The sequence below is a fragment of the Colossoma macropomum genome, unplaced genomic scaffold (assembly GCF_904425465.1).
Source record: "Colossoma macropomum unplaced genomic scaffold, Colossoma_macropomum, whole genome shotgun sequence".
Lineage (NCBI taxonomy): Eukaryota > Metazoa > Chordata > Actinopteri > Characiformes > Serrasalmidae > Colossoma > Colossoma macropomum.
In genome coordinates this window covers 14088058-14112059 of record NW_023494802.1, presented here as the reverse complement: position 1 = coordinate 14112059, position 24002 = coordinate 14088058, and the positions used below count along the sequence as shown (strand labels likewise).

General features: G+C 42.5%; 1 protein-coding gene across 1 annotated transcript; it reads right to left on the bottom strand.

The window, feature by feature from the left end:
• Nucleotides 1–4695: 4695 nt before the first annotated feature.
• On the bottom strand, nucleotides 4696–21614 carry tasorb (transcription activation suppressor b). Its single transcript, XM_036591391.1, has 23 exons — nucleotides 21155–21614; nucleotides 19637–19782; nucleotides 19127–19219; nucleotides 18852–18924; nucleotides 17937–18028; nucleotides 17669–17803; nucleotides 17364–17479; nucleotides 16893–16924; nucleotides 16639–16744; nucleotides 16311–16414; nucleotides 15982–16085; nucleotides 15599–15671; nucleotides 15417–15491; nucleotides 14590–15318; nucleotides 13153–13511; nucleotides 11549–11675; nucleotides 10442–11361; nucleotides 10213–10332; nucleotides 9204–9363; nucleotides 8055–8154; nucleotides 7624–7802; nucleotides 6769–6906; nucleotides 4696–6265 (listed from the first exon to the last, which is right to left on the bottom strand). Exons 1-23 carry the CDS (start codon nucleotides 21465–21467, stop codon nucleotides 4770–4772), a joined length of 5790 nt encoding a protein of 1929 aa, XP_036447284.1. The 5' UTR covers nucleotides 21468–21614; the 3' UTR covers nucleotides 4696–4769.
• Nucleotides 21615–24002: the final 2388 nt, after the last annotated feature.

The following is a 24002-nucleotide window of genomic DNA, read 5'->3' as shown; positions in this document are numbered from 1 at the left end:
AAGAGTAAAGAAAAGTAAAGAAAATGGTTCTGTATAGCACCAAAAAGGGTTCTGCTATTGTTACAATGTCACACTTGTAAAAATAGAAGAACTTTTTTGGTGCTATTTAGAACCCTTTCAAAAAGGTTCCATATAAAATCATATACATTGCATTCTCCATCAATCTGAAAAAATCGTTCATGATGCAAAGAACCCTTTAATCATCCAAAGGGTTCTTTGAGTGTTCATGGTTCTATGTAGAACAATTTTTCTTACTAAAGAACCCTTGAAGAACGATCTTTTTAAGTATATAGAACTGATATCTGGTGCTAGGTAATAAGGTCTATTACTTGGGAATGATGCTTCATAACAGTGTTATAAATGAAACAAATATCTGTCATTGTATTTGAAGGCCGCTTATGTCAATACAATGTCAGTTACGTCATAAAAAATCTTATGTCATTTTGTGATTACTCACATAAGCTTTCAATAAATACTCATACTATAATATTCATTGACTATGTACAGTCTCAAGCAAAATGTTTAAAACTCAGCAAAACAGTGGTTGACATTAAGGGATGATATGGCAAAAATATCATATCACAATACTTTAAGACATTTTCATGATACATGTATCATGACACACGGACAACGTGCTATACATACATACATACATCATCTAAACTGCTTATCCTTCTGGGTCATGGTGGGATGCTGGAGCCTATCCCAGCTGTCACTGGGCGGAAGGCAGGATACACCCTGGACAGTTCGCCAGTCCATCGTAGGGCAGACAGACAGACATACACATTCACACAATCCTAGGGGCAATTCAGCATGTCCAATTGGCCTGACTGCATGTTTTTGGACTGTGGGAAGAAACCGGAAAACCCGGTGGAAACCCACGCAGACACAGGGAGAACAGGCAAACTCCACACAGAAACGACCGTGGACGCCCGGCCGGGAATCGAATGCAGGCCATTCTCGCTGTGAGGCAACATCGCTACCCACTGCGCCACCGTGCTGCCCCAACGTGCTATAGTAACGCCAAATTCAAAAACTGCCATGAAAAGCTGAGTGCAATGATTTGTATTCAACATTTCACATGATGGGCCACACTAAAGCCAATTAAACTGAGCTAATTATGTCCTTTCTATAATGAAACATGCAGTTGGTCAGTGATCTTTAATACTGATGATTTCCATGATGCGCTCAGAGAAGCATACTGTTTATCATGCTAATAAAACATACCATGTTAACAATAAAATAAATTTATTTCTGGGCTGCCACAAGAAGAGCTGTGTATATGGTTACACATTCACACATAATATTACTTTGTATTGTATTGATATTATGTGTATTTTTTCTAATATTAATGTTTTTTTCCTGAGCAAACACACTTACTGCCCAAATAAATTTTTAAAATATAATTTCCTGGGGTGCCTCATACTTTTGCACAGAACTGTATGTGGTATGTAGGTAACCTTCAAAGAAAGTGTAACACTTTCTACACTCATTTCATCAGCTCTACTTAGCAGACAGACACACTTTGTAGTTCCACAATTACAGACTGTAGTCCATCTGTTTCTCTGCTTACTTTGTTAGCCCCTTTTACCCTGTTTTTCCATAGTCAGGACCCCCACAGGACCACCACAGAGCATGTATTATTTGGGTGGTAGCATTCTCAGTACTGCAGTGACACTGACGTGGCGGTGTTGTTAGTATGTGTTGTGTAGGAGTGTCTAATAGAGTGGACAGTGAATGTTTAAAAACTCCAGCAGCCCTGCTATGTCTGATCCACTCGTACCAGCGCAACACACACTAACACACCACCACCACATCAGTGTGACTGCAGTGCTGAGAATGATAAACAATATGATCAGCAAACAATACCTGCTCTGTGGTGGTCCTGTGGGGGTCCTGGCCCTTGAAGAACAGGCTAAAAGGAGCCTAACAAAGCATGTGGAGAAACAGATGGACTACAGTCTGTAATTATAGAACTACAAAGTGCTCCTACATGGTAAGTGGAGCTGATAAAATAAACAAAGAGTGTAGAAACAAGGAGGCGGTTTTTAAAGGATCAGTGTATACACAACTGGGTAGTATCAAAACAATAAGATGCTCTATCAAATTATATTACATACACTCATGACAGCAACTGAGCTCTACAGTTATATAACACTCATCAAAGCTGCCCTCCATGCATGTCATCCCTGTGTGTAATAGCCGGCAGTCGTTTGTAGCGATGACCACATCACATGAGAGGGGACATGAGCCAGGGTCAGGTTTTAACAGATTACTCTGGGGATAAACCCAGGTGCTTTGACAATTTGCAGCCTTTGCTTAATCCCCTAAAGCTTTCTTTTCTCTCAAATGTCACAAAATGAAAGGACAGATGGAAAGTGAGCTGGGCATGGTTTTCCACTTGTCCCCGTTTTAAATTCAGCTGCTGGTATGTAAAGATATCAGTTTGCTGGGGTGTAACACTGAATTAAAATGAAGCCGCACAATTTGCCTTGAATAAATTACGTGAAATCAGCAATGTTCCACTGTGATGCTCCTGGTTTCAGGACCCTGTGTACACACCGCAGAGTAAAAACATTTGTTGCAAAGTGTTAAATATTCACTGTTAATTACAGTGTGCTTGTGGAGGAGTACCTTTCAATATATGCAGATTTTTCAAGGTGTGACAGGTGGCCAGTTGCAGTTTGGCTTGATGCAAAAAATCCGTTTCTGAGCTCCCTGACGCAATCACTATAGCAGGGGCCGGAAACCCAAATGTGAAGCAGAGAAATGTTGTCCTTTCAATAAAACCACCTTGGAAGGAGCCACAACACTTTTTTACCAACTTGGCTGTAAATATGTCGCAGTATGTGCTAATGTACTAGTACAGGCTAACAAATGTAACCTAATATAAACAAAAACGCAGATGCACTTTGCTCTGCTTTAAGCTTTAGCTCAGCTATAGCCGCTTTTCTCACATCTCTGGCACTAAACTTTTCCACAAAAGTAGAACAGTTTCTTGTAAAATGTTTCTCAACGTTCACTTTTCCACGAGGCTGACGTCGCTACCCAGCTTCGTGTTTGAAATTTCCCGTTCCACCTTAAATGGTGCATGAGGCGCCAGAATGTAGCTAACTGCTTCACCATTTAAGGTGGAACGGGAAACTTCGAACGAGAAGTTTTGCGGTTTTTTTGTCTTTGACATTTTCTCGTGGCAAACGCCAGCTGAGTGATTATGAACGCAAATAAGTCCGTTCGTCTCCAAATTATCGATGTTCGTCATGAATCTCTCTTTGCCTTTTGGTTAGCTACCAGCTAGCCGAGATGGTTGTATGTGTTGCCATGGTGATCAGCAGTCTGCGCGGCAATCTTCAGGGTTAAAGGGTGAATTAGCAGTTAGCTTCTTGATTCTAAACTCAGCAGAGCTTTATTTTACTGCAAAGGAGGATCATTTTATTTTTACCTAAAAGTCTAATTTTGCTGTGGAGCCGCAACAGGGGAGTGAAGCAGCCGCATGTTGCCGACCTCTGCACTATAGAGTAAAATGACCACAGTGTGTGAGAATCATTCACATGCAACTCACATATTATACCCACTTAGCTACCCGATCTGGCAAGTTCTAGGAACAAGGATGAATATGCCAGTTCAAACACAGGCCTATCATTTGATATCAAGCTTATTATAGCTAGCATAAAAATGACAGCACACTTCTAAATTTGCATGTTGTTGCTGTCCTTAAAAAAGTCTTCATTGATGGAGGAAGAATTGTTTTCAAAATAACAGGAAGAGGATTGTGCCAAATATGCGAGACCAGCAAAACTGTCTTACCCTAGAAGTCTGCTAAATCACTCGTGCACAAATAGGTGTTTCATGACATGGTACAGTAGACACAATGACTTCATGACGAACCTCATTTTGCCTATTTTCATTCATAAATATCATGTTTAATTAGTTTGAATTGTATAACAAAACCTGTATTACCTGCTGAGGCTGATAAAGTATTTGGGAAAAAAAAAGAATCAAGACTGATGTCCCTGCTGAAAACATTTATAAAAACAGCCCATTTAACATCTTTTAGACTTACAAATGTATAACATAAAAAAATGTTCTTTAAATAGTTTATGCAGGGTACATTTGAGTGCCATTGACTTCAGTATCTCAACCAAGAATGCTGCCCTCTGTTGGCCAGATGTTAAAAATGTGCTGGAGCTTGACCAGCAGTGACTCAACCAAGACACTAATTCAGCTCCTCTGTAGCAAAAAAATCTATAAACAGATAAATCCTTCAAAATCCAATGTACATATGCATACAAATAACACATACAATGTGTATTTCAGGTAATATACTCAACACAATTCCATGTTTGATACAACCTTGTTTTAATAGAACGTTTGTACAACCAAGAATGTAAAAAAAAAAAAACAAAAACCAGCTAAAATGAAGAGTGACTCACTTTTTCTCTTTAAAAAAATATTGTCTGTAGTCTGTACTTTACCCCTTGTTCACAAACCGTTTTGAAATTTGGGGGAAAAAAACAAAAGAAAAAAAAAACGTAACATTGAAAGGCAATTACATTTCTTGGCAATATAAATATAGTGGTCTGAACAAGGTTTCAAACATCTTATTAAGGAAGAGCATTTTGGAGCAACAGCACAACACCGGCCGCCATATGAATTGTTGATCTATTTCATACAAAACCAGAATTCCTTTTTTTCCCACATCTTGGTTCAGTGTGCTCTTCATGTTAAATATATACATTCTCCACGCCAGTAGTCCTCCCCATGGCATTTTAGGGGTATGTATAGTAATCTGGGACTCCACCCCCTCCCCTGCCAGGAGGGTAGCCCCAGTTACAAACCGAGCCACCCCTCATGGGCCCCCGACCTGGTCTGGATCTCATAGGCATGGGAGGGGGTCCTCTGCCCCTGAAGCCTCCGCGCATCATGTCCACAGGCCCCGACATGGGCCCTCGGGGGCTGTATGTGCTACCACCACTGTGTGAGCCCATCCCTTGCGGCCCACCTCGACACACAGGGCCCTGAGCCGCTCCTGGGATGGGAAGGAGTCCTCTAGGGGCGATGGCACCACCCCTGCTGGACGTAGGCCCTCCTGCCTGGCCCTGAGTAGGACCACCCCCCTGGCTTTCTGGGCAAGAGTTCAGTGGAGTCCTGCTGCCCTGGCTGCTGGGCGTTAGGCTGCCGGGCGTGCTGCCCTTCTCTGGACCCCCTTCCTGCAATGTAACAGTAGAAGGTGCTGGCCCAGGGATACTTCCCTCCACCTTACTGTTCGGAGTCCCAGAATCACTAGCTCCTGCCCATATTGCGTCAGCCGTACCAGCGGCACTCAGTGTCCCTGCAGCTTCTTTTTGCGTGGGGGGAAGTGGACCAAAGGGCCCCATATTTACTCCAGATGGATAGCTCTGCTGTGCCCCTGGTGCAGCTGCCCAATTAAACATGGGTGGTGGTACTGGCGGGATGGGTGTAAGGCCAGGAAACATGGGAGGTTCTGGGTAGTTGGGGAGAGATGAGGATGAGGTGGACAAAGAAGCGTGTGGTTTAGACTCGATGGCTTTACTCTGTATATCCTGGCCGACTGTGCTGGATGGGGCTACCACATCGTCCCTAGCCTGAGCGTGAGGACAGGAGGATGTCTCTGGAACTGGCAGGGCCTCTGCTAGACTGCTGGTGGAGGACTGAGGCACAGGTAGGGGAGAGGGGTTGGCAGGCACCAGGGTAGCAGGGTTAGTTGGGGTAATGGTGGAGGGATTTAAAGGAGTGAGAGCACTGGGGTTAACCTGGGGCAGAGCAGCTGGTTGAGAGAGGGGGGCAGTGCCTGTTTGGGTTAAGCCCATGTTGCTGGACTGGCTGAACTCCTGCCCTTGTGAAACTGAGCAGGCAGGTGAAGAATAGGCCGACCCCACGTGGTAGCCGGGGGAGCCAGAGTATGGGCTCCACTGTGCCGAGTTGGGGTACAGGTAACTCTGGTGGGGGTTAACCCCAAAACTGGCCAAGCTGTCCTCCACTTCCACCGAGGATGTGCTGCTCTGTCTGGACGCCTTGTACTCTGAGATGGCTGTCTTCAAAGCATTGTAGTCAACAGGGTAAGAAGACAGAGGGTCCTGGACAGGAAGGTCAGGGAGAGGAGGCCGAAACTCCTCGCTCTGGGGCGGGGGAGGGATTGGTGTCTTCTTTTCCTCCACTTTGTCAGAGACATCAGCCGTCAAAGACGTATCCTCATCCGAGTCTAGGGACATGTCCTCCTCGTCCACACATGCGTCAGGCTCCGCTGTAGGCAAAGCAAGAAAAGAGAGAGCACAATAGCGTGTAAAAGCTGCATTCAGAAAAGGAGTAAATTAAATTAAGTAAGTGGGATGGTGGGCGGCACGGTGGCACAGTGGGTAGCGCTGTCGCCTCACAGCAAGAATGGCCTGGGTTCGATTCCCGGCCGGGCGACTAGGGTCATTTCTGTGTGGAGTTTGCCTGTTCTCCCCGTGTCTGCGTGGGTTTCCTCCGGGTACTCCGGTTTCCTCCCACAGTCCAAAAACATGCAGTCAGGCTGATTGGACATGCTGAATTGCCCCTAGGTGTGAGTGTATGTGTGACTGTGTATGTCTGTCTGTCTGCCCTGCGATGGACTGGCGACCTGTCCAGGGTGTATCCTCCCTTCCGCCCAATGACAGCTGGGATAGGCTCCAGCACCCCACCGCGACCCAGAAGGATAAGCGGTTTAGATGATGTATGTATGTATTTAAGTGGGATGGTTAGCAGCACTAGTTGACATGGTGGTACCTGGAGTTGAGAGAATGGGTAGAGCAGGCACTTCAGCTTTAGCACTGCTTACGAGGCTCTCAAAGTTTGTCATGATGTCCGTAATGCTTGCAATGATGACTCCATTACTTGAGAACTTGGGCACATCAAAGCACTTATCTGTGAACAGAACACAGCAACATATGTACTCAATCACTCCTTCAAAAATGGAAGGTTAAGGGCTCAATTTCTTGTATTTTTAGTATTTTTTTCCCCCCTGAGATGCATTTAGCATTTCTATGGTTTTATATACCAAAAATAGTCCATTAATTTTTATATGTCCATTTTCCAACCTATTTTTATCCCTTAGAATCAAACAGGCTGTTTTACGTTATTATGCCTTTAAGACTGATTAATACATGTAAATGACTTATGTTGTGATTTTCATTTAAAAAGCAGTCTTGGCTTAAAATACTCCTTATAACTTCACCATGAATAGGTGGGGATAGACTTCTACGGGCTGAATAGGTGGATATATTGTAACACAGTGTTCATGACATCACAAAAACAATTTATCTGAAACAAGCTGTTTCTGCAGTTTGGTTTAGACGTATATGGACTGTATGAACTGGAGAGTGTTTACACAATACATCAAACTATATCAAAAAAGTAAGACATTTTCCAAGGAATGGATCCATTCATGTTTTTTAATGTTAAAACCTTTATTACATCTCTAGGAATAGCTCTTGGATGTTGCTTATAAATGCAATCTTCATCTCTCCTAAATATCTTCTCAGCTGCCTCTTACAGCTCTGATATGTAGAACTAACAGTGGCAAAGTAAACAGGCAGAAAGTAGTTTAAGAGGAGTAGAGTGCATTTCCGCTCCTATGTTTACCTGTGAGAAAAACGATGTGTCGGAGCTGTGTATGTTGAGCCTGTAACTTCACCAGGCAGTCTAGATCTGGAGCCTGCTTTGACGGAGCATCACACTCATGGTAAGGCAAGAACTCGACTAGGTGCTTCTTCTGATAGATTGTCAGCAGGTTTAACAAATCCAGAGCTTCAGTGTTTAACCTATCAAAGGACAGGAAAGCCAGCCAGAGCCCAAGAGTCAGACATTGGGGAAGAGATCTAACTTGGTGTTTGCCAAGTCTACAAAATGAGCAGTTGCTAATAGAGTATTCTTTATTTAAATACTCAGATTAGACATGGTAGGAGTGGTAAAACTTTCAACTCAAACCAAAATCACCTTCACAGGTGAGTAAACAGTGGCAACTAAAGGGTACTTTCATATTTTTCTTCTAAATAAATAAATACCATTCTGACCTGCTGAGCTCTTTAAGCTTCTTTTGAGTCTTGCAGTGCACCTTCCACTTCCATGACATGTTCTGCTTCTCCAGTAACTGAAGGAATGCCTGCAGCTTCTCTGTAACACACAAACAAAAGACAAAACATTAAGCTACATGGCAAAATAAGGTTTATGCCAAAAGCTTATCGTAAAACATCGTCTCAGGCGTCAGGAAACATCTGGGACCATTTCAAGTAATAACTTTACGAGATGCAACTTTTAAAGGCCCTAAACTCTGATGTCTGGTTCTGACCACCACTGTGAACAATTCAAGTTGCTCTAGAATAGAGCATTTCACAATCAAACTTCTCTGAATGACTTTGTATAAATCCTAATGATTGAATTATGCAGACATGTTGATGTAGGTTCAAAATCACTGAATTTAGCACAATTAACAATGATATTAAGAGCATTTTATAGTAAAAAAGTGTTTGTAACTTTCTGAATATGAGCAAAAGAGAAAGCAACAGACACATATTCATGCATAGATATTGACAGAATTTGAAGGAACACTGGTTCAAAAGATACCCAATTACAAACAACCAAAATCAACACGATGGCCATTAAAGATTAGTTTCCTACGTACAACCACAGACCACAGTGAACAGCCTTTTAGACCTGTTGCTCAGAGTCAAATCATCCTGCTGGTTATAATGCCTGATTACTACTTAACAATATTTAACCTCATTCAACTATTTATCTGCTGTAACTGATTGGCCACCATGTCAGGTTTTAAAGTTAGTACAATCACATTTAAAAAAAAAAGAAAAAAAGAAAATCACATCAATAGTAGATAGAGCTTTCCCATAGATACAGCTTTCCCATTTCACAGTGTTTCAAAAGTGTGCTCCAGCATAAATTACTTTCAAATACTTTCACAGCTATTCCAGACCTTGAGATATACTTAAGATACTCAGGTTTTACACATTAGCCTTTTTTCCTACAATAGTGGGCTATATCTGATTGGAAAATGCAGGAATCCTAAATTTAACATTTCTTAATGAATTTACCACCTTAAACAAAGACACCCTGGAGACGTAACTGTTAACTGTATACTGAGACTGTGAGCATCCACTCAACCCTAGTGAGTTTTTAACAGCTCTCTTCATCCAGTGACCAGTACTCACCTAAAGTGATGTAGTCAGGGTTGAGGATGAGCTCATCCGACACGATGAGGCCTCCAGACACAAAAAGCTCATTATAAGTGCGGTTTTTCACGTCATCTAGACTGTCCACTCCAGCAAAGGACACTGTAGGTAACTTCTTTAATGACACAAGTGCTGGAATCTGATAAGGACATATGGAGAGGTTCATAAACATGACTGACTGTTCATGCAGAAGCCATTCTCAGTGTCAGTTAGCATTTCTTGAATGTTTTGATGGATATTACATGAGTTGAACTGGTCAAGGTGTACAGAGAAAGAAAAGCTAAAAATGTCCTCATACATGTTCAAACAAATCCTAGCAAGATATATTAATTAATTACATCACAATATACAGTATCACTTTATTTGGTTAGTCCACTATAGTCCCCTATAGATTATCTACAGATGTTCAAATTGTTGAACTATCTATTGAAACTCAGCTGAATCTAAACAGTGGTGGGGTTAGGGTTAGGATTTGGACCAAGGTTAGGGCTAGGACCAGGGTGAGGGTTGGGTTTAGGTCTTGGGTTGAGTTTAAGGTTAGGGTTAGGATTAGTGCAGGTTTAGAGTTAAAGAAAAATTATGGTCAATTTAGAAGATATTTAGTCGAATGTAACTTGAAAATAAAATTAGGCATCCACAAAGCATCTAAAGTGGACTACTCAAATAAAGTGTTGCCCAATATACTTTTTTTCTGAGCATATTGTGGATATCACCAGTACTTGAACAGTGACATGCTGCATGTTTTGTTACAAAGATAGCATTATAATCCTATTTAATTTTATTTAGTGCAGCACTGCATGTGGTCTTTTTATAAAGTGTTGATAATATTTTTAAAATGTGACACTACTGGTTCTTTTTTTCTGGTCTAAAACAGAGAAACTATCACAATATTTATTAGTATTACAACATCATGTAAAAGTATTGAGATGATACATTTTTGCCATATCGCCCACCTCCAGTCAGACAACACCAGACAAACAGGTAGTACCTTGTGAACATGAGAAGCTATGTCTTCATTCTGAATGATGACCATGAACTTCTGCTGACAGTTGTTTTCCAGGTACGTCTGAGGGTTGCACTCAATGTTGCCGAGGCTCTCCAAATACCCCTGTGACAAATCATTAGAACCTCTGGCTTAGAAAACAATCAACTACAGATTATGTCATTACAGGACTGCTATGGTCCATTGAGTCTGCATCTATTCAGAAAAATCCTACCTTAATCTCAGTGCAGAGCTGATTTTCATCCTGGTCCCCTCGCTGGATGTAAAACCGGACTGTGTTCATTTGCATGATCTCCACCAGAGTACTTAACACTTCTGGCTTGATCTGGCCAATCACATTACTTCCACCTGCCTGGGCTGCATCAGGGGGCAGCTCTGGCATCGGTGGGAGAGCAGTACTTCCTACTGAGGGCAGGCATTTAGGACTGTCCACAATATTGGAAACCTTAGGGTCAGTCTTTTTCCCTGGTGTACCCAGATGCACCTCTCTTACAGTGCCCAGGCGAGGCTTGCCGATAGGAGAGGGCTGTTTCTTGGGGGTAGGAGCAGGGGCAGGAGCAGGGGCAGGAGCAGGGGTAGAGGTAGGGGCCTGAAGCTTGGGTTCAGGTGGCGCTGGTTTGTGTAACAATTCCTGCAATTTAGGCTTTGCAGCTGGTTGTTTGGAGTGAAGGGGAGCAGAAGTAGGTGCAGTGACTGTAGCAGGAGGAGTAACCACTGGAAGATGAGGGGCTGTAGTAGAAGCAGGAGCAGAAGGGAGAGGAGAAGTTACAGGAACAGGGGGAGGGTGAACAGCAACCGTTGGAGTAGCAGCATTGGCAGCTGGATTTGGAGGAGCTCCAGGTGAGTGAATCATGCGGTTCATTTTTTCACACAGCGTGTTTACATAGGTCTGCACAGGCGGTGGCGACATGTAGTTTGACACGTATGGAGAGAAGGTGGACTCCAACCCATTGGCTCTACCCTCGCGCCGAGGCGGTGGAGGCTGCGAAACATACAGTATTTGCTGGCTGTCCATCAGTTCCCGGATGCCTGTGCAGAGGTTTTGAAACTCCTGGTCGAGGATAGAGTCTAGCGTTCTGCCCGCTGCCTGCCCTGGTCTGTCGGCCCCCGATGCAGCCACATCACCCACAGAATCTGGGACAGAAAGAGAAAACTGGATTAACTAAAACAATAAAAACATAAGCTCCATGTACACAGGCATTAACACTTCAATACAACTACAATCACATTGAACTCACTGCACCCATTTTAAAATTTGACATGCTGTGGCAGTGGTAAGAATTAGATGCAATAAAGCAACAGGGGAAGAAAAAGGGAGTACCCGTAGAAGCTGCTCTCCACTGTAAGCGGTCATGACTGGGGGTTTCAACTGGGCGAGGTGGCTGCTGCTCGATGCTGGAGGATGGACTGCATAGGTCCATACTACTAATACTGCATTCCATCTGTTCCTACATAACAACCAAAATTGTCACTATTAAACAGCAAGCACAAACTCAACCTTTCAGACACACACAAACACACACTGACCGGCCACTTCTTTAAGTACACCTCCTTGTATCTCCACTCCCTGTCCATTTTTATTAGGTCCACTTAGCATACAGGTGCACTTTGTCGTTCTACAATTACAGATCATAGTTCATCTGTTTCACTGCATTCCTTGTTAGCCTCTTTTTATCCTGTTCTTTAATAGGCAGGACCCACACAGGACCGCCACAGATCAGGTATTACAGGGTGGTGGATCATTCTCAGAACAGTGACATTGAAATTGCAGTGACATGCCACTGTGCGTTATTCTGTTACAAGCGGGTTAGAAACAGCAGTTATGCTGGAGTTTTAAACATTATGCCCACTTACTATCCACTTTACTGGACACACCCACTTTGTTGGTCCACCTTGTAGTGGTTCCCAACCAATGGACTAGAGGACAGGACCCCCTGCCCTGCACATTTCAGTGTTCGCCCTGCTCCCAACACACCTGATCCAACTAATCCATTAATTAACAAACCCTTGCTGAGTTGAAGTGGGTGTGTTTTGCCCATATTTTTGGTGTGTGGTCCGAGTCCAGCAGTGACACTGAGGTGTTTAAAAGCTTCAGCAGCACTGCTGTGTCTGATCCACTCGTACCAGCCCAACACATACTAAGACACCACCACCATGTGTCATGTCAATGCCACCGCAGCGCTGAGAATGATCCACCACTCAAATAATACCTGCTCTGTGGTGCTCCTGACCATTGAAGAACAGGGTAAAAGGGGGCCAACAACTACAAAGTGCAACTATTAGTGAATCTGATAAAATGGACAAAGCGTGTAAACATGAAGTGTACTTAATGAAGTGGCCGATCTGCGTATATACAGTGGGGCCCAAATGTGTCTTGAATTCCTTTCTAATTTAATGCAACTTTATACAAAGTAGGAGTTTTTACTAATTATATCAGCATAACAATGTGACATTAAAGTAGAATACCAGACTTCTATTAGCGTAATTTTCAATGTGGCCTCAGACTTTGGGATTGATTGATTGCTTGATTGATTTATTTGATTAATTGATTGATTGATTGTCTATGCAGGCCAGCATGGATCTGCACCACTAGTACACCAACTCAGCAAAGTATAACAAAGTATTGATAAGCTTGAACCAGGGGTATTGGATGGTAGGGACAAATACTAAGCTGCCTCAAGGACAGCATTAGAAATGGATCATCTATCACACTGACAGGCATAAAATCGCAATTTACTGTACAAATTTATTCTGAAGTTAGTGTTTTTCCAAGCAAACAAGATTTTCTGCCCAGATCAATCAGCTTAAAATCTAATTTTCCTCACATGGTCTGAACCTTTTACACAGTAATTTCAGCTTAGCCACATTAGAAACAAAACATACAAGCATAATGAAACTGCACATATGGAGAATAAAGGCACAAACCTCCAGGTAGTCTTGCGTAACCTGCTCCTCCTCTGTGTGCCTGGTGCGCAGGTCACGGTCACAGTGGGTGGTGGGCTCTGGGGGCTCAAGGGCCCGTTTTGTCCCCAGGCTATCCTGGTGCTTCGAGGACAGCATGGAGGAAGCAGGTGTGGCAGTGGCGGCTGCAGCAGCGGCAACAGCAGCAGCGGCGGCAGTGGAGCCCTGGGCAACTCTGTTTAAGGCGCTGAGGAAAAGCTTGAGCAGGGCCTGCGCGTCCTGGAGGGAGGCGCCATGGGTGACCTGCTCCCGCAGGTCTGTATCACACAGCCCCATGTTGTCCATCACCGATGACAAAGAGAGAGACTTGTCGCCCTGAGGAACTGCAGGCATGGACAGGAGAATAATGAAGGAAGATCCAGTGTGAACAAACGTACAATCCTTTCATTCAGCAAATCAACAGACAATCAGCAGCAAACACGTGCTTTACAAATGCCGAGGCCCCAACGTGCAGTCTTCTACTTTTAATATGTGGCCCAACCCCCCTGTGCCTATTGGCATCCTGAAAATCACAGGGACTTTATTTCAGACTTGATGGCATTTCTTTACTTCTTGGCATCCATGGACTGGCCTCATGCAACAGCACGGAAAATGAACTGATATTTCCCCCACACAAACTGCTGATGTTTCATGTTTGGAAACTCACAAGGAAACAAGGAATGCCTGCAGAATAATGTTTAAGTCGATGGTGCTTCCAGAGCAGCTCAAAACAAAAAGTATTACTAATGTGTACGTGTGTGTATATATGTGTATAAAAAATACATTTAATGTAATGATGATATATAATTATATGTATAGGAATATGTATAAATAATTAGTCAAAACTGATTCCTTAATCATACAATCATACCTCAGCCAAATCACATTTTAAGTAAAAAATAAATTAGCACATCTTCCACAGAGAAAACACTTCCATACAGCACTTTTCTGCAAAATTCAGTGCACAATTTCTATTTCTATGTTTTATTATTTCCCCCTAATAAATTGAGCAAATAAACGGTAACTGTGCACTAAAATAAGCAAAAGTGTGTTCTCCGTAGAGGATGTGCACATATTTTCACTCAGAAAATCTTGTCATTTGAACACTGACGCATACAACTGTATCCACATTATTGGTCAACATCGATATCAGGGGAGGGGCTTTACATTGTGCGAAAGACAGACACCCCAATAGAAACTATCAAAAATAACTTGGAATAAAATCATTATGTTAACTTGCATTAAAAGTTAAAAGATCTCTTTTCTTCCCCTTTGCCTGTTTTAATGATGGCAGTGCTGTGACGGGCAAAGCGAGAGGAAACCTCAGAAGTAAAGAAAGTTTGATGAGCGGAATAATTGATTTACGGTCCATCGATTAAACGACTATACAAATAATCATGTATTAGCTGAAGCCCTTCTCACCTCTCCCTTGCTCTCCGTTGCTCAGGAGGCCTGTGTTCAGGTACTTGCTGACTCCAGCTGACCCGTCGTCCTCCAGCCTCCTCTTGAGACCAGCAGTGTCCCAGTCTTCACTGCGCTCCTGCCCACTACTGTCCTCCTTGCCCAGCGCACGTTTGTGCAGCTGGATCAGTTTCAGCAGCTTCTCCATCTTTTCCTTGTCATACTCAGCCTGGCTGGGCCGGGGCCTCGGAGCGCTGCCATTGGACTGCGCTGGCGCCGGCCCTGGCCTGCTGCTGCCTGAGGCACGGTCCGAACCACCCCAGTCTGACACAGGGCTGTATTCCTCACCCCCTCCACCTGGTGGTGACGTGCCTCCACCCTGCCCGCTGTCCACCAAGCCCTGCTGCAGCCGCACCACTGGCAGCTGAAAGCGCGCGGGCCCATACATGTAAGCGTTCAACGCAGAGTCCATGCCCTTGGGTCGAGGTGAAGGGTGCAGGTTAGGCCACTCATCCAGGTTCGTTCGGTACTCGGGCACAACAAAAGGACGGCCCACGCCCTGTTCCCGGAGGCCCAAATAGTCCAGTGCCTGGCTCTTAACACCGGCAGCCAAGTCTTTGGGTGGGTTGGAGCGTAATTTAAAGAAGGCATGGTGCAGGGCAGGAACAAAGGTGTCTAGGTGCTCAGTGATTGGATCTTTGGGTTCTAAAGGAACCGCAGAGTCCTCTCGTAGGCCAGCGTGCTTTGACACTAAGAAAAACAACAAAAAAGGTCAATGCATAGGTGTTATATATATATATATATATATATATATATCTAAAAATAAAAGCCTTAAGAAAAATACTTACTGAACCGTGCCACGATTCTTGACTCTTGGAAAACAAAAAGTGCCTGTAATCCTCTGTCGCCCCTCCCTCGCCTCTCTATATGTTTCACAAAAGGACAGGCAGAAAGTCACTGTATGCTGGAATCAAATAGCAGAGATAAGGAGTGAGGACAACATGCAGATATGAACACAGCTTGAGCATACCATTAGAACTGTGCATGTGAGACGAAGATAAGAGGAACAGAAAGCCTCTGTCCACCAGTGGCTTCACGAGAACCTGGACAAAAAAAAAATACGATAAGAATCAACCAAGGAGCCCCACGTTTCATTTTTCATCGTTAGAATCGTTCTGACATCTGCATTATTAACTGAATGAAAATCTGGACAGGAAGAAAAGCCAAAAGAGTGAACAAGGAAGTTCCTGTCTCAATTTGCATTCAGCTACAAAGAAGCTACAGATCACCAAATACAAAAGCAAGACCACTTGTAACAACCTTCACAATCTATTCACAAATATTATATCATGCATTACATGTATGTTACAAATTCGCAGGAGCAAGAGAGTAGGATCACATTACGACCCTCACCATTTTTTCCTTCTCCATTCTGTGCAGCAGGCCGGACAGGCAGTTGCCCTGTTTGGTCTTACCCATGACTTCAAACAGACTGCCATACATGCCACACTTCAGTGCTGACATAGAGAATAAGCAAATAATTTAGAGAAACCAAATAGTAATAATAATAATAATAATAATAATAATAATAACAACAAATAGATATTGCAGCAAAACAGTAGCCATGTGAACTGTTGTTTTGCTGAATGCCTAAAATGTAAAACCTCCAATTAAAAATTTTTATTAACATATGAGCACCAGAACATTAGGCAGCAGAAGCAATTTTAACACGCTGTGTTTACCCTCTCGTGTTGAACTGTAGGTGTCCCACGAAAGCAGTGTAGAAGGAATCTTCCTCTTCACTTGATCAAGATGCATTGCCATACTTATGTCGATTTTGTCAGGACTACGCGACAAGCAAATAAAACATCAGTGTATTCCACTTTGGGTGTCATACAGCATATTTGTTTCTACAGCAGAAGCTCTATTACAAGATATGCTATCAGAATGCAACATGTAAAGTAGGTCTATATATAAAATCGAACAATTCAGCATTCAAAAAAGAAAGCTTTGCGTCAGCTCAGGTCAAAGCTAATGTGCGTAAGAAGTGGGGTTAAGAAGGTCACTTACAGTTTGAGGGGAAGGAAAGGGAGACTAGGGGAGCGGATGCACACTTGATACAGCTCTTCCCCCTTGTTCACCAGCAGGCCACTCCACACTGTGTACCTACGTCGTACTGCCAAAAACAGACACAGTTCAGTCAGTCTAACATTCCTAAAGGGAAGGTCTGGTGCTGGCAAAAATAAAAAAGAAAACAGAGTAAAAGTTCAGTAGTATTACTACTTCTACTGCCAAATACTACAAATAGCAGGAAGACAGCTTACCTCTATGTCCTTCATACACTGTGCTGCTTAATCTAAAAAAAGATCAGGGGAAAAAAAAAACAAAAAACAAAAACAAGTAAGAACAGTAAAAACAATGCATGCAACATCCTCAGTAGGTATGCTGACCACTGATTGCATATTGAATGTGACTGGCCTCTAAGAAATTGAACACCTGCACATAATTATTATTCACATTCACAAAATCAGCACTGACAACTGTATCACTGCACAAGTCCAGTCTTATCTGAATTAACTGAATAGTATCTGAAAGCAGTAGTTTGAGCAATCAGCTTTTCAGCATCCTGATAACACCCTGACACTGTCCTTTAAACTAAATTATTAACATCCCATCCCACTACAAAAGGTAACAGCAGTTCGCAGCTCAGAGATAACCTGATACTGGAAAATGATGCTACAATTAGCATGATTCTTAGGGATCTACAGGAATATAATACTATAAAGATCCTGTACCTATGAGCAGCTGTGGCCGACTCTTTGCCTTTATACTGGAAAGACACCACTGCATATGGACACACGTGTCTGGGCCGGGACCTCAGCTCCTCAAACGCAAACTCGTAAAAGTATTGCTGCAGATGAGCCAAACAAACAAAGTCCAAAAAAACATCAGTTTCAAGATCACAAAAAACTAATGGGAAAACATTGTTAAGAACACTTTCCTAAACATGCAATGCACATCCACTTGTAAAAAACCAATGCAAAACAGGTGTGGATATCAGTGTACACAATGCAGTAATAGAAATGACCAGTACACTTACCTGAGTGAGTTCAAAGGCCCTATACGATAATAACGAGGTCACTTTGCTGGCATTTTTGTGCACATGGCAGTCAAACTTAGGTGCAGGATCCAGATTACTCTTGGGCGTATTTTCAAATATGCTCTTTAATCTACCCTGTAGAATAAAATTAAAAAGGCCATAGATTATTCAGAATCAATAAAGAAAATGACTACACATCAACTTATAAATCTATAAATCTAAGATCACACAGATTCTTTCAGCATATTACAAAGAAATGAAATATTACCTTCATGACTTTAAATACAATAATATCCCCTGAAGCACCTGCTTCGAATGGGTTTATCTGCAACAAATCTGAGTATTTTGAAAGGTAAACCCCTAAGAGGTAAAACATTGCCAGTTATCTCAGAGATAAGACAGCAAGAGAGACAGTTGTATAACATTCCAATGAATGTTGACTGCAGTTTTCAGGCCAGCACTGTAAAAACCATGAGTAAACCTGAACTACACAGTTATATCTGCCTTGATCATCACGCTATGACATTTTAGTGAAAGTAGGCCTAGCAGTGACAGAGAGAAGCAGTTCCTTAGATTATTCTTACTTATTTTATAATCACAAAAGCATAGACAGGTCTGAAAAGATAAGGGTGCTGAGCGATATATCATCTGTACTGGTATATCATGATACTGATATACTTTGATATTGATATTCTGTTTTAAAAATATTATTAATGATTTACTTTTCTGAGAATTACAATTATACTCATAATATGATGTCTGTAAAATAACAGGGTCCCTGTTGTCAAGCTGTTTGCTATTAGACGTAATTCTATTTTGTACTTCAGATTGCCTTTCTGGAAATGTTCTTACTGTCTGGCTAACATGCACATTACGGTGTAAGCTCCACTTTGGTGCCATTTTTAAAAACCAAACAGAACAAAACATTCCGATAAAAACAAGCTACGTTAGGTCTTCTAGCATCTTCTTTTAGCATAGAGTAGCAGTACTCAGGAAGCAATGGTCCATAAACTGTATTGATGCAGGCTGATTTAATTGTAGATAATGTTCTGATTTAATTGTAGATAAAATGTTCGGACATGTTGTAATGTAAGCTACAACAGTTATATTTACAAACAACTTCACATGGAGCAAAAAAAAGAAACCATGACTGATTCTAAGTGATCATTCAACTTATAGTTACCTTTAGAAGGATTTCCCAAATTGCTAATCCGTGCATGTCCCACCGACAGGCCCTTTTCACAGATCCAGTGAGTCTGCAACAAGAGGTACAACATTACACTGCAACTTTTCCACACTTTAAAGCTTCACCCTCCAAACCCCAATCCTGGGATTCCACAGTTTACTCTAACATACTTAACGTGTAAACAAAGATAAGCAAAGAACAATATTAGGAACTCTCAGTTTGGCTAAGAATAACACGAAATAAAGAGAAACACCTGCAGACGTTAGCCTTACCTTGTTTGCGTCAGGCAGCAGAAAGGCGTAAGAATCCGTAAGTTCCGCTTCAGTCCGTCCAGCCTGTTTGAGTTCCCTTTTCTTCTCAATAAACTGCCGGGATAAATAACGCAGGCACATTAACCCCAACATATCAGAAACATGTTTATCTAGAAGAGAAGCTTTGAGGACATAATCAGTGATCCAGACCACAAAAAGCACAGGCCATAATTCTCTCAAACCACACTGTGAAACCATGAACTCTAATTGCTATTTGTATGTAAGGGCCCTTAATTTTCAGGAATAACAGCAACTAACAAATCAGCCTTTACTACTGTAACAGCAGACAAGCTTGCATAAAAGCAACACAAATAAAATGCATAACAAATATATTTACCATACTAAGAATAAGCATGGAGGGCAGTAGTGCTATATCAGATCCTGCTTGGGTTCCCTGGACATTTACCAAAAATTCCTATTAACCACACCCATCGATCCAAGACAGATCAACGTTCTAATCCCAGAGCTTACCTCCTTCTCCAGGAGCTCGTTGTGAATGAGACATGCTTTGGTGTAGGTGAAGGCTCCTCGAGAAGAGGTATCCAGGTAGAAGGACGAGAGGAGCTTCACAAGCTCCTCAAACTCCCGTGAATCTGGAGCCAACATCTGGAGAAGTCCTGGAGAACCAAAAGAGAGGACAGGTGTTAGGAGAGCGGGTTCGCAGGGACACACAAATACTATCTAATCAACGATCAATGTAATCAAAGTTGGCAACTTAAAAAATGAGTCTAAAGAATAATTAGACAATGATATTTCATTTAATTGGCTTCCTAACCGTGAGTAAACAACCTGTAAGCGCCCAAGTAAAACAAAAAAAAGAAAAGTGATGACGCCTTAGAACTTTTAAGAGCTGCTCAGACAGAGAACAGGCAGCAGAGATAAGTCATTCTCCACAACTCTATCACTGTTACTATGGTGATACCCGAGTCTGGGCTGGTCAACAAGCGCGCTTATGCAGCTCACTGACTTACTGAAAACCACTTGCACATGCAACTGTAACTACGTCTTACACCTCCTACAACTGTCATGCCAGATTAAGATCAGTTCAAACAGTGCATGCAACAACACCAGAACCGAGGTACAAAATCCTAGTAATGCACAGCCCTTTTAATAGGCTCATGACTCGACCCTTAAACAGCCCCCTTACTTCATGACCCTTTGACATATAACACAAAACCACTAGGAGAACTAAACAACTACTCTGGGCACTATGTCCAAGTTAGTTTCGATCCAGATCAACGTGCAAACCTAAGACTCACAGTAAAACATCATAAGCATTTTATTACTGAGCCGGTAAGGGGCAAACCTGCACTGAAAGGTCACCAGACATAAAACTGGGGAGCTCATGAAGCATCCAGCGTTCAAGCGTTGACCTGAAGCACACTTCAAAGGGAATGAGCTACGAAGGGAGCCGAAGGACATTATACACTGACCAGTGTTGTGGTCTGTTGAGCCACATTACTACAGTAGCGCCAGTGGTGGATGAGGAGTGGCAAAACTGTGTCATGTGGTGGCAGCAGTGTAGTGGCGAATTCTGCTAGCTACCGTTGTAGCCAGCTAAGTTAGCTGGCTAGCAACCACTCACAAATACAGTGTCAGGCTCAAAAACGGACATGTTTACCTCGGAGACACGTGAACTAGAGCATTTAACCAAAGATATGTTGGTGCTTGGCACAAAACTCAGCTTCTCACGTGCTTCTTGCATTTTATTTGCGCATTAGCTAGCCAGCTAACGTTTGGCTAGCTTGCAGTTCATGTGGCGGCTACATAACATCAACATGCCGCTTCGCACAAGCAACACGAATGAAAAATACACAGACACTACAGATATAAGCTACATACAGGCACAGCGAGAGCTCGTCTAGCTAAAGCAGAGCCAGGAGATGGGTTACTAAAGAAGGCGGGTTAACAGGCATGCAGGACGGACTGGGTAAGAAACCGAAACAGAGTCCCTTTCAGCCTGAGGAATGCCAGTAAAGGGGACACAACCTTTCCGTTCCTTAATCTTCCGAGGAATTTGGAAATTCCTCCGTGGCAGCTCGTCGGTGGACCTGTGCAGCGTCGACGGGGAGCCGCTGCCGCCGCCGTGCTTAGCGTCTGACAGCGCGCTCCTCCGCCGCTCGGAAGCGTCTTGTTCAGACATTTGCTCGTCTTCACATCCAGCCTGATCGCCATTTTGCTTGGATGTGGTCGCGGTGGAGACTGACAATTGTTTCTGGCTCTCGCCGCCGTCCACGGACAAGCCGCCCGCCTTCACGCCGTCCTTGTCGAGCCTTCTGTCTTCGTTGAAATTGCAGGCCATTTTTTTTCCGGGGAGGGGGGAGGTGGGGGGAGGGGGCCACCGATCACCTCGTCGACGGGCGATGAAGTTGGGTTCAGCGCCGCTTCACGGAGTAATTCTCCTTCTCAACCAGCCTCCTCCGCCATTATGCCTCTGACGTAATGCATCCCCACCGCTGCAAAACTCTGGCGTCACTCTGTTTACAGGCGGCCGCGCGCCATCCAGAGGCCGCGGCGTCTCATAGCAACCAGACCGATTAGTTATCAGCGCTCATTTAACGCTAGGTTAACTGTTATTAGATTACGTCCGTTGGATGTAGTTCAAAAGCCCCGAGACCACTGCAGTAAAAAATAGTTATGAAAAAAACAACACTTTTATTAGTCTTTAACGTAATACTATCAATTCATATAACACAGTTTCATATATAAATAAGATAATATTTTCTAAAATATTTTTGTAAAACCATCAGGCTCAGTCACTGTCTGCCTGGCATCGATTCTACACGGAACAAAAATAAATGCACTTTTTGGTTTTGCCCCTATTTTCGCAGCAGTTTGATTTTAAACAAATCCTAGAAATGTGTATCACTGCTACAGACGAATTGTGGTCACATCAGTGTACCAATGGGAGTTCCGATTTGCAGGGTTTCACTAAAATCCTTTCTGAAGCGAGTGATGTGTTTATATTTTTGTTTGTTATATAGATGTATGCACACAGTTTTCTGAAATGTCCCATTATGCTTCACCATTTCTCCGTTTATATGTTCCCAGTTTCAAATATGTTAAATGAGTTGAGGCTAAGAGCTTCTGCATTGGTTTTGACCTTTTCAACTCCTTGGGACCACCGGTGGTTCCAAAACGCACTTTGTCATATTCTTCATAACTTTCATATTTCATATTTTCAAGCTACATTCAAAAGGTGGGTGTCGTATGAGAGCCGTAACTGTCTTCTTTCCCGTCAAATAGATGGGTGATGTAATTTTAAACCCTTTTAATAAAAGAAGCTGAACCCGACAATTTTTTTTTCTACTGAAAGTTGATCCATTTTTCCACAAATCTGGGCTATAAACTATAAACAGATGGCGTCTCATCAGTGATCTGCTCTGTAAAAATTATTTTTATAAAAAAATACAAAGAGCGTCTAAGATTTTTGGCTTTCAGCAGTAAATTGTAAGCATATAGAAAGACGTGTATGATCATAAAACACATGTTCTGTTCATTTGAGGGGAGCTTTTACAAAAAAATAAAAAATAAATAAATAAAAATTTACTTTAATTTCATGCAGTTACTGAATACTCTGCCTTACGATTTGGCCATGTAAATTCAAATGGACAAACCAAAATATACCCTGGAGAATAAGAGACACAATAAATGCCCTCAGGTAGCGACATTTTGAAAATAGGCTTAGAAAAATATACCGGGCCACATTTTCAAAAATCTAAATAGGAACTGTGTATGTCATATATCTGTATTGTGGTGTCCGCCACGGGCTGCCGTGAGGCGCTCAGGGGGTGTGGCCATTGAAATTAGCTCTCGGGGACGCTACGCTCCCGGGGTAAAAACATACTGGTGCTGCATTTTCATCAATGCTGTGTTTGCATGTTGGTTTATTCATTATTGCGCTCTGTTGTGGGTTAGTTAGTGTGGTTGTAGAGTTCACCGTCAGCGGATGTTTTATGGCTAGAGGTAATCTTCCATGCTGTTGGGCGTTTGATTCAGAAGCTCTGAGTAATTCTTAATGCCTGTTAAAGTCTCTGTATATTAGAATAGCATTCTATGCGCTGCGTTTTCTTCTATGCCGACACCGTAACACATACATATCTGTACAATGTGTTAACATTACAGAGAGATTTATCATTCATTGCTGTAGAGTTATGAATACAGACATTCTAGCTTAGTAGCCAATCATTGTCCTGCTAATGGTGCTGCTTTAGTTGGTCAACCAGCATCCAAAACTCAGCATATCGCTGCTGTCGGAAGAAAACCTCGTATCTCCATTTTTGTTCTTTTTCAGTTTTTGACATGATTTGAAAAGGCCTGTTGTCCTTTACGCTGTGTGCAAATTCCACAATCGATGGACCAAAAGAAACAGCCCAAAATTACTTGGGAAAAAAGTCTGGTTCCATTGACTTACATTAAAAGTAATGCAGGTTTTTTCCTTCTCCTGTAAAGTTCTCATTTTGGAGATATGAGGTTTTCTTTTTTAACAGCGATATGCTGGTTTTGCTGTGACCAGCTATGCTACCAGCAGGTCTATGCGGTTTTCTATAGCAGGGTGCCTAAACATTACACTCGTCTGAAGTACAGTAAATGCACTGTCATATATCGTTTTGACCAATCTGCTGATACCGATATGATTCTGATGTTATTGTGCGTTTCTAATATTTACTATTCGCAAAAAACTGTGACAGAACACACAAATCAGGAAAACACCAAATGCTGTGTAAAAATGTAATATTACATTGTACAAATCTTTGCCATAATGAAGAAATCATCCAAGAGCTATCGGCAGTACAAGAGAGTAACCAAAGACATTCTGAAACAATGAAAATATTTT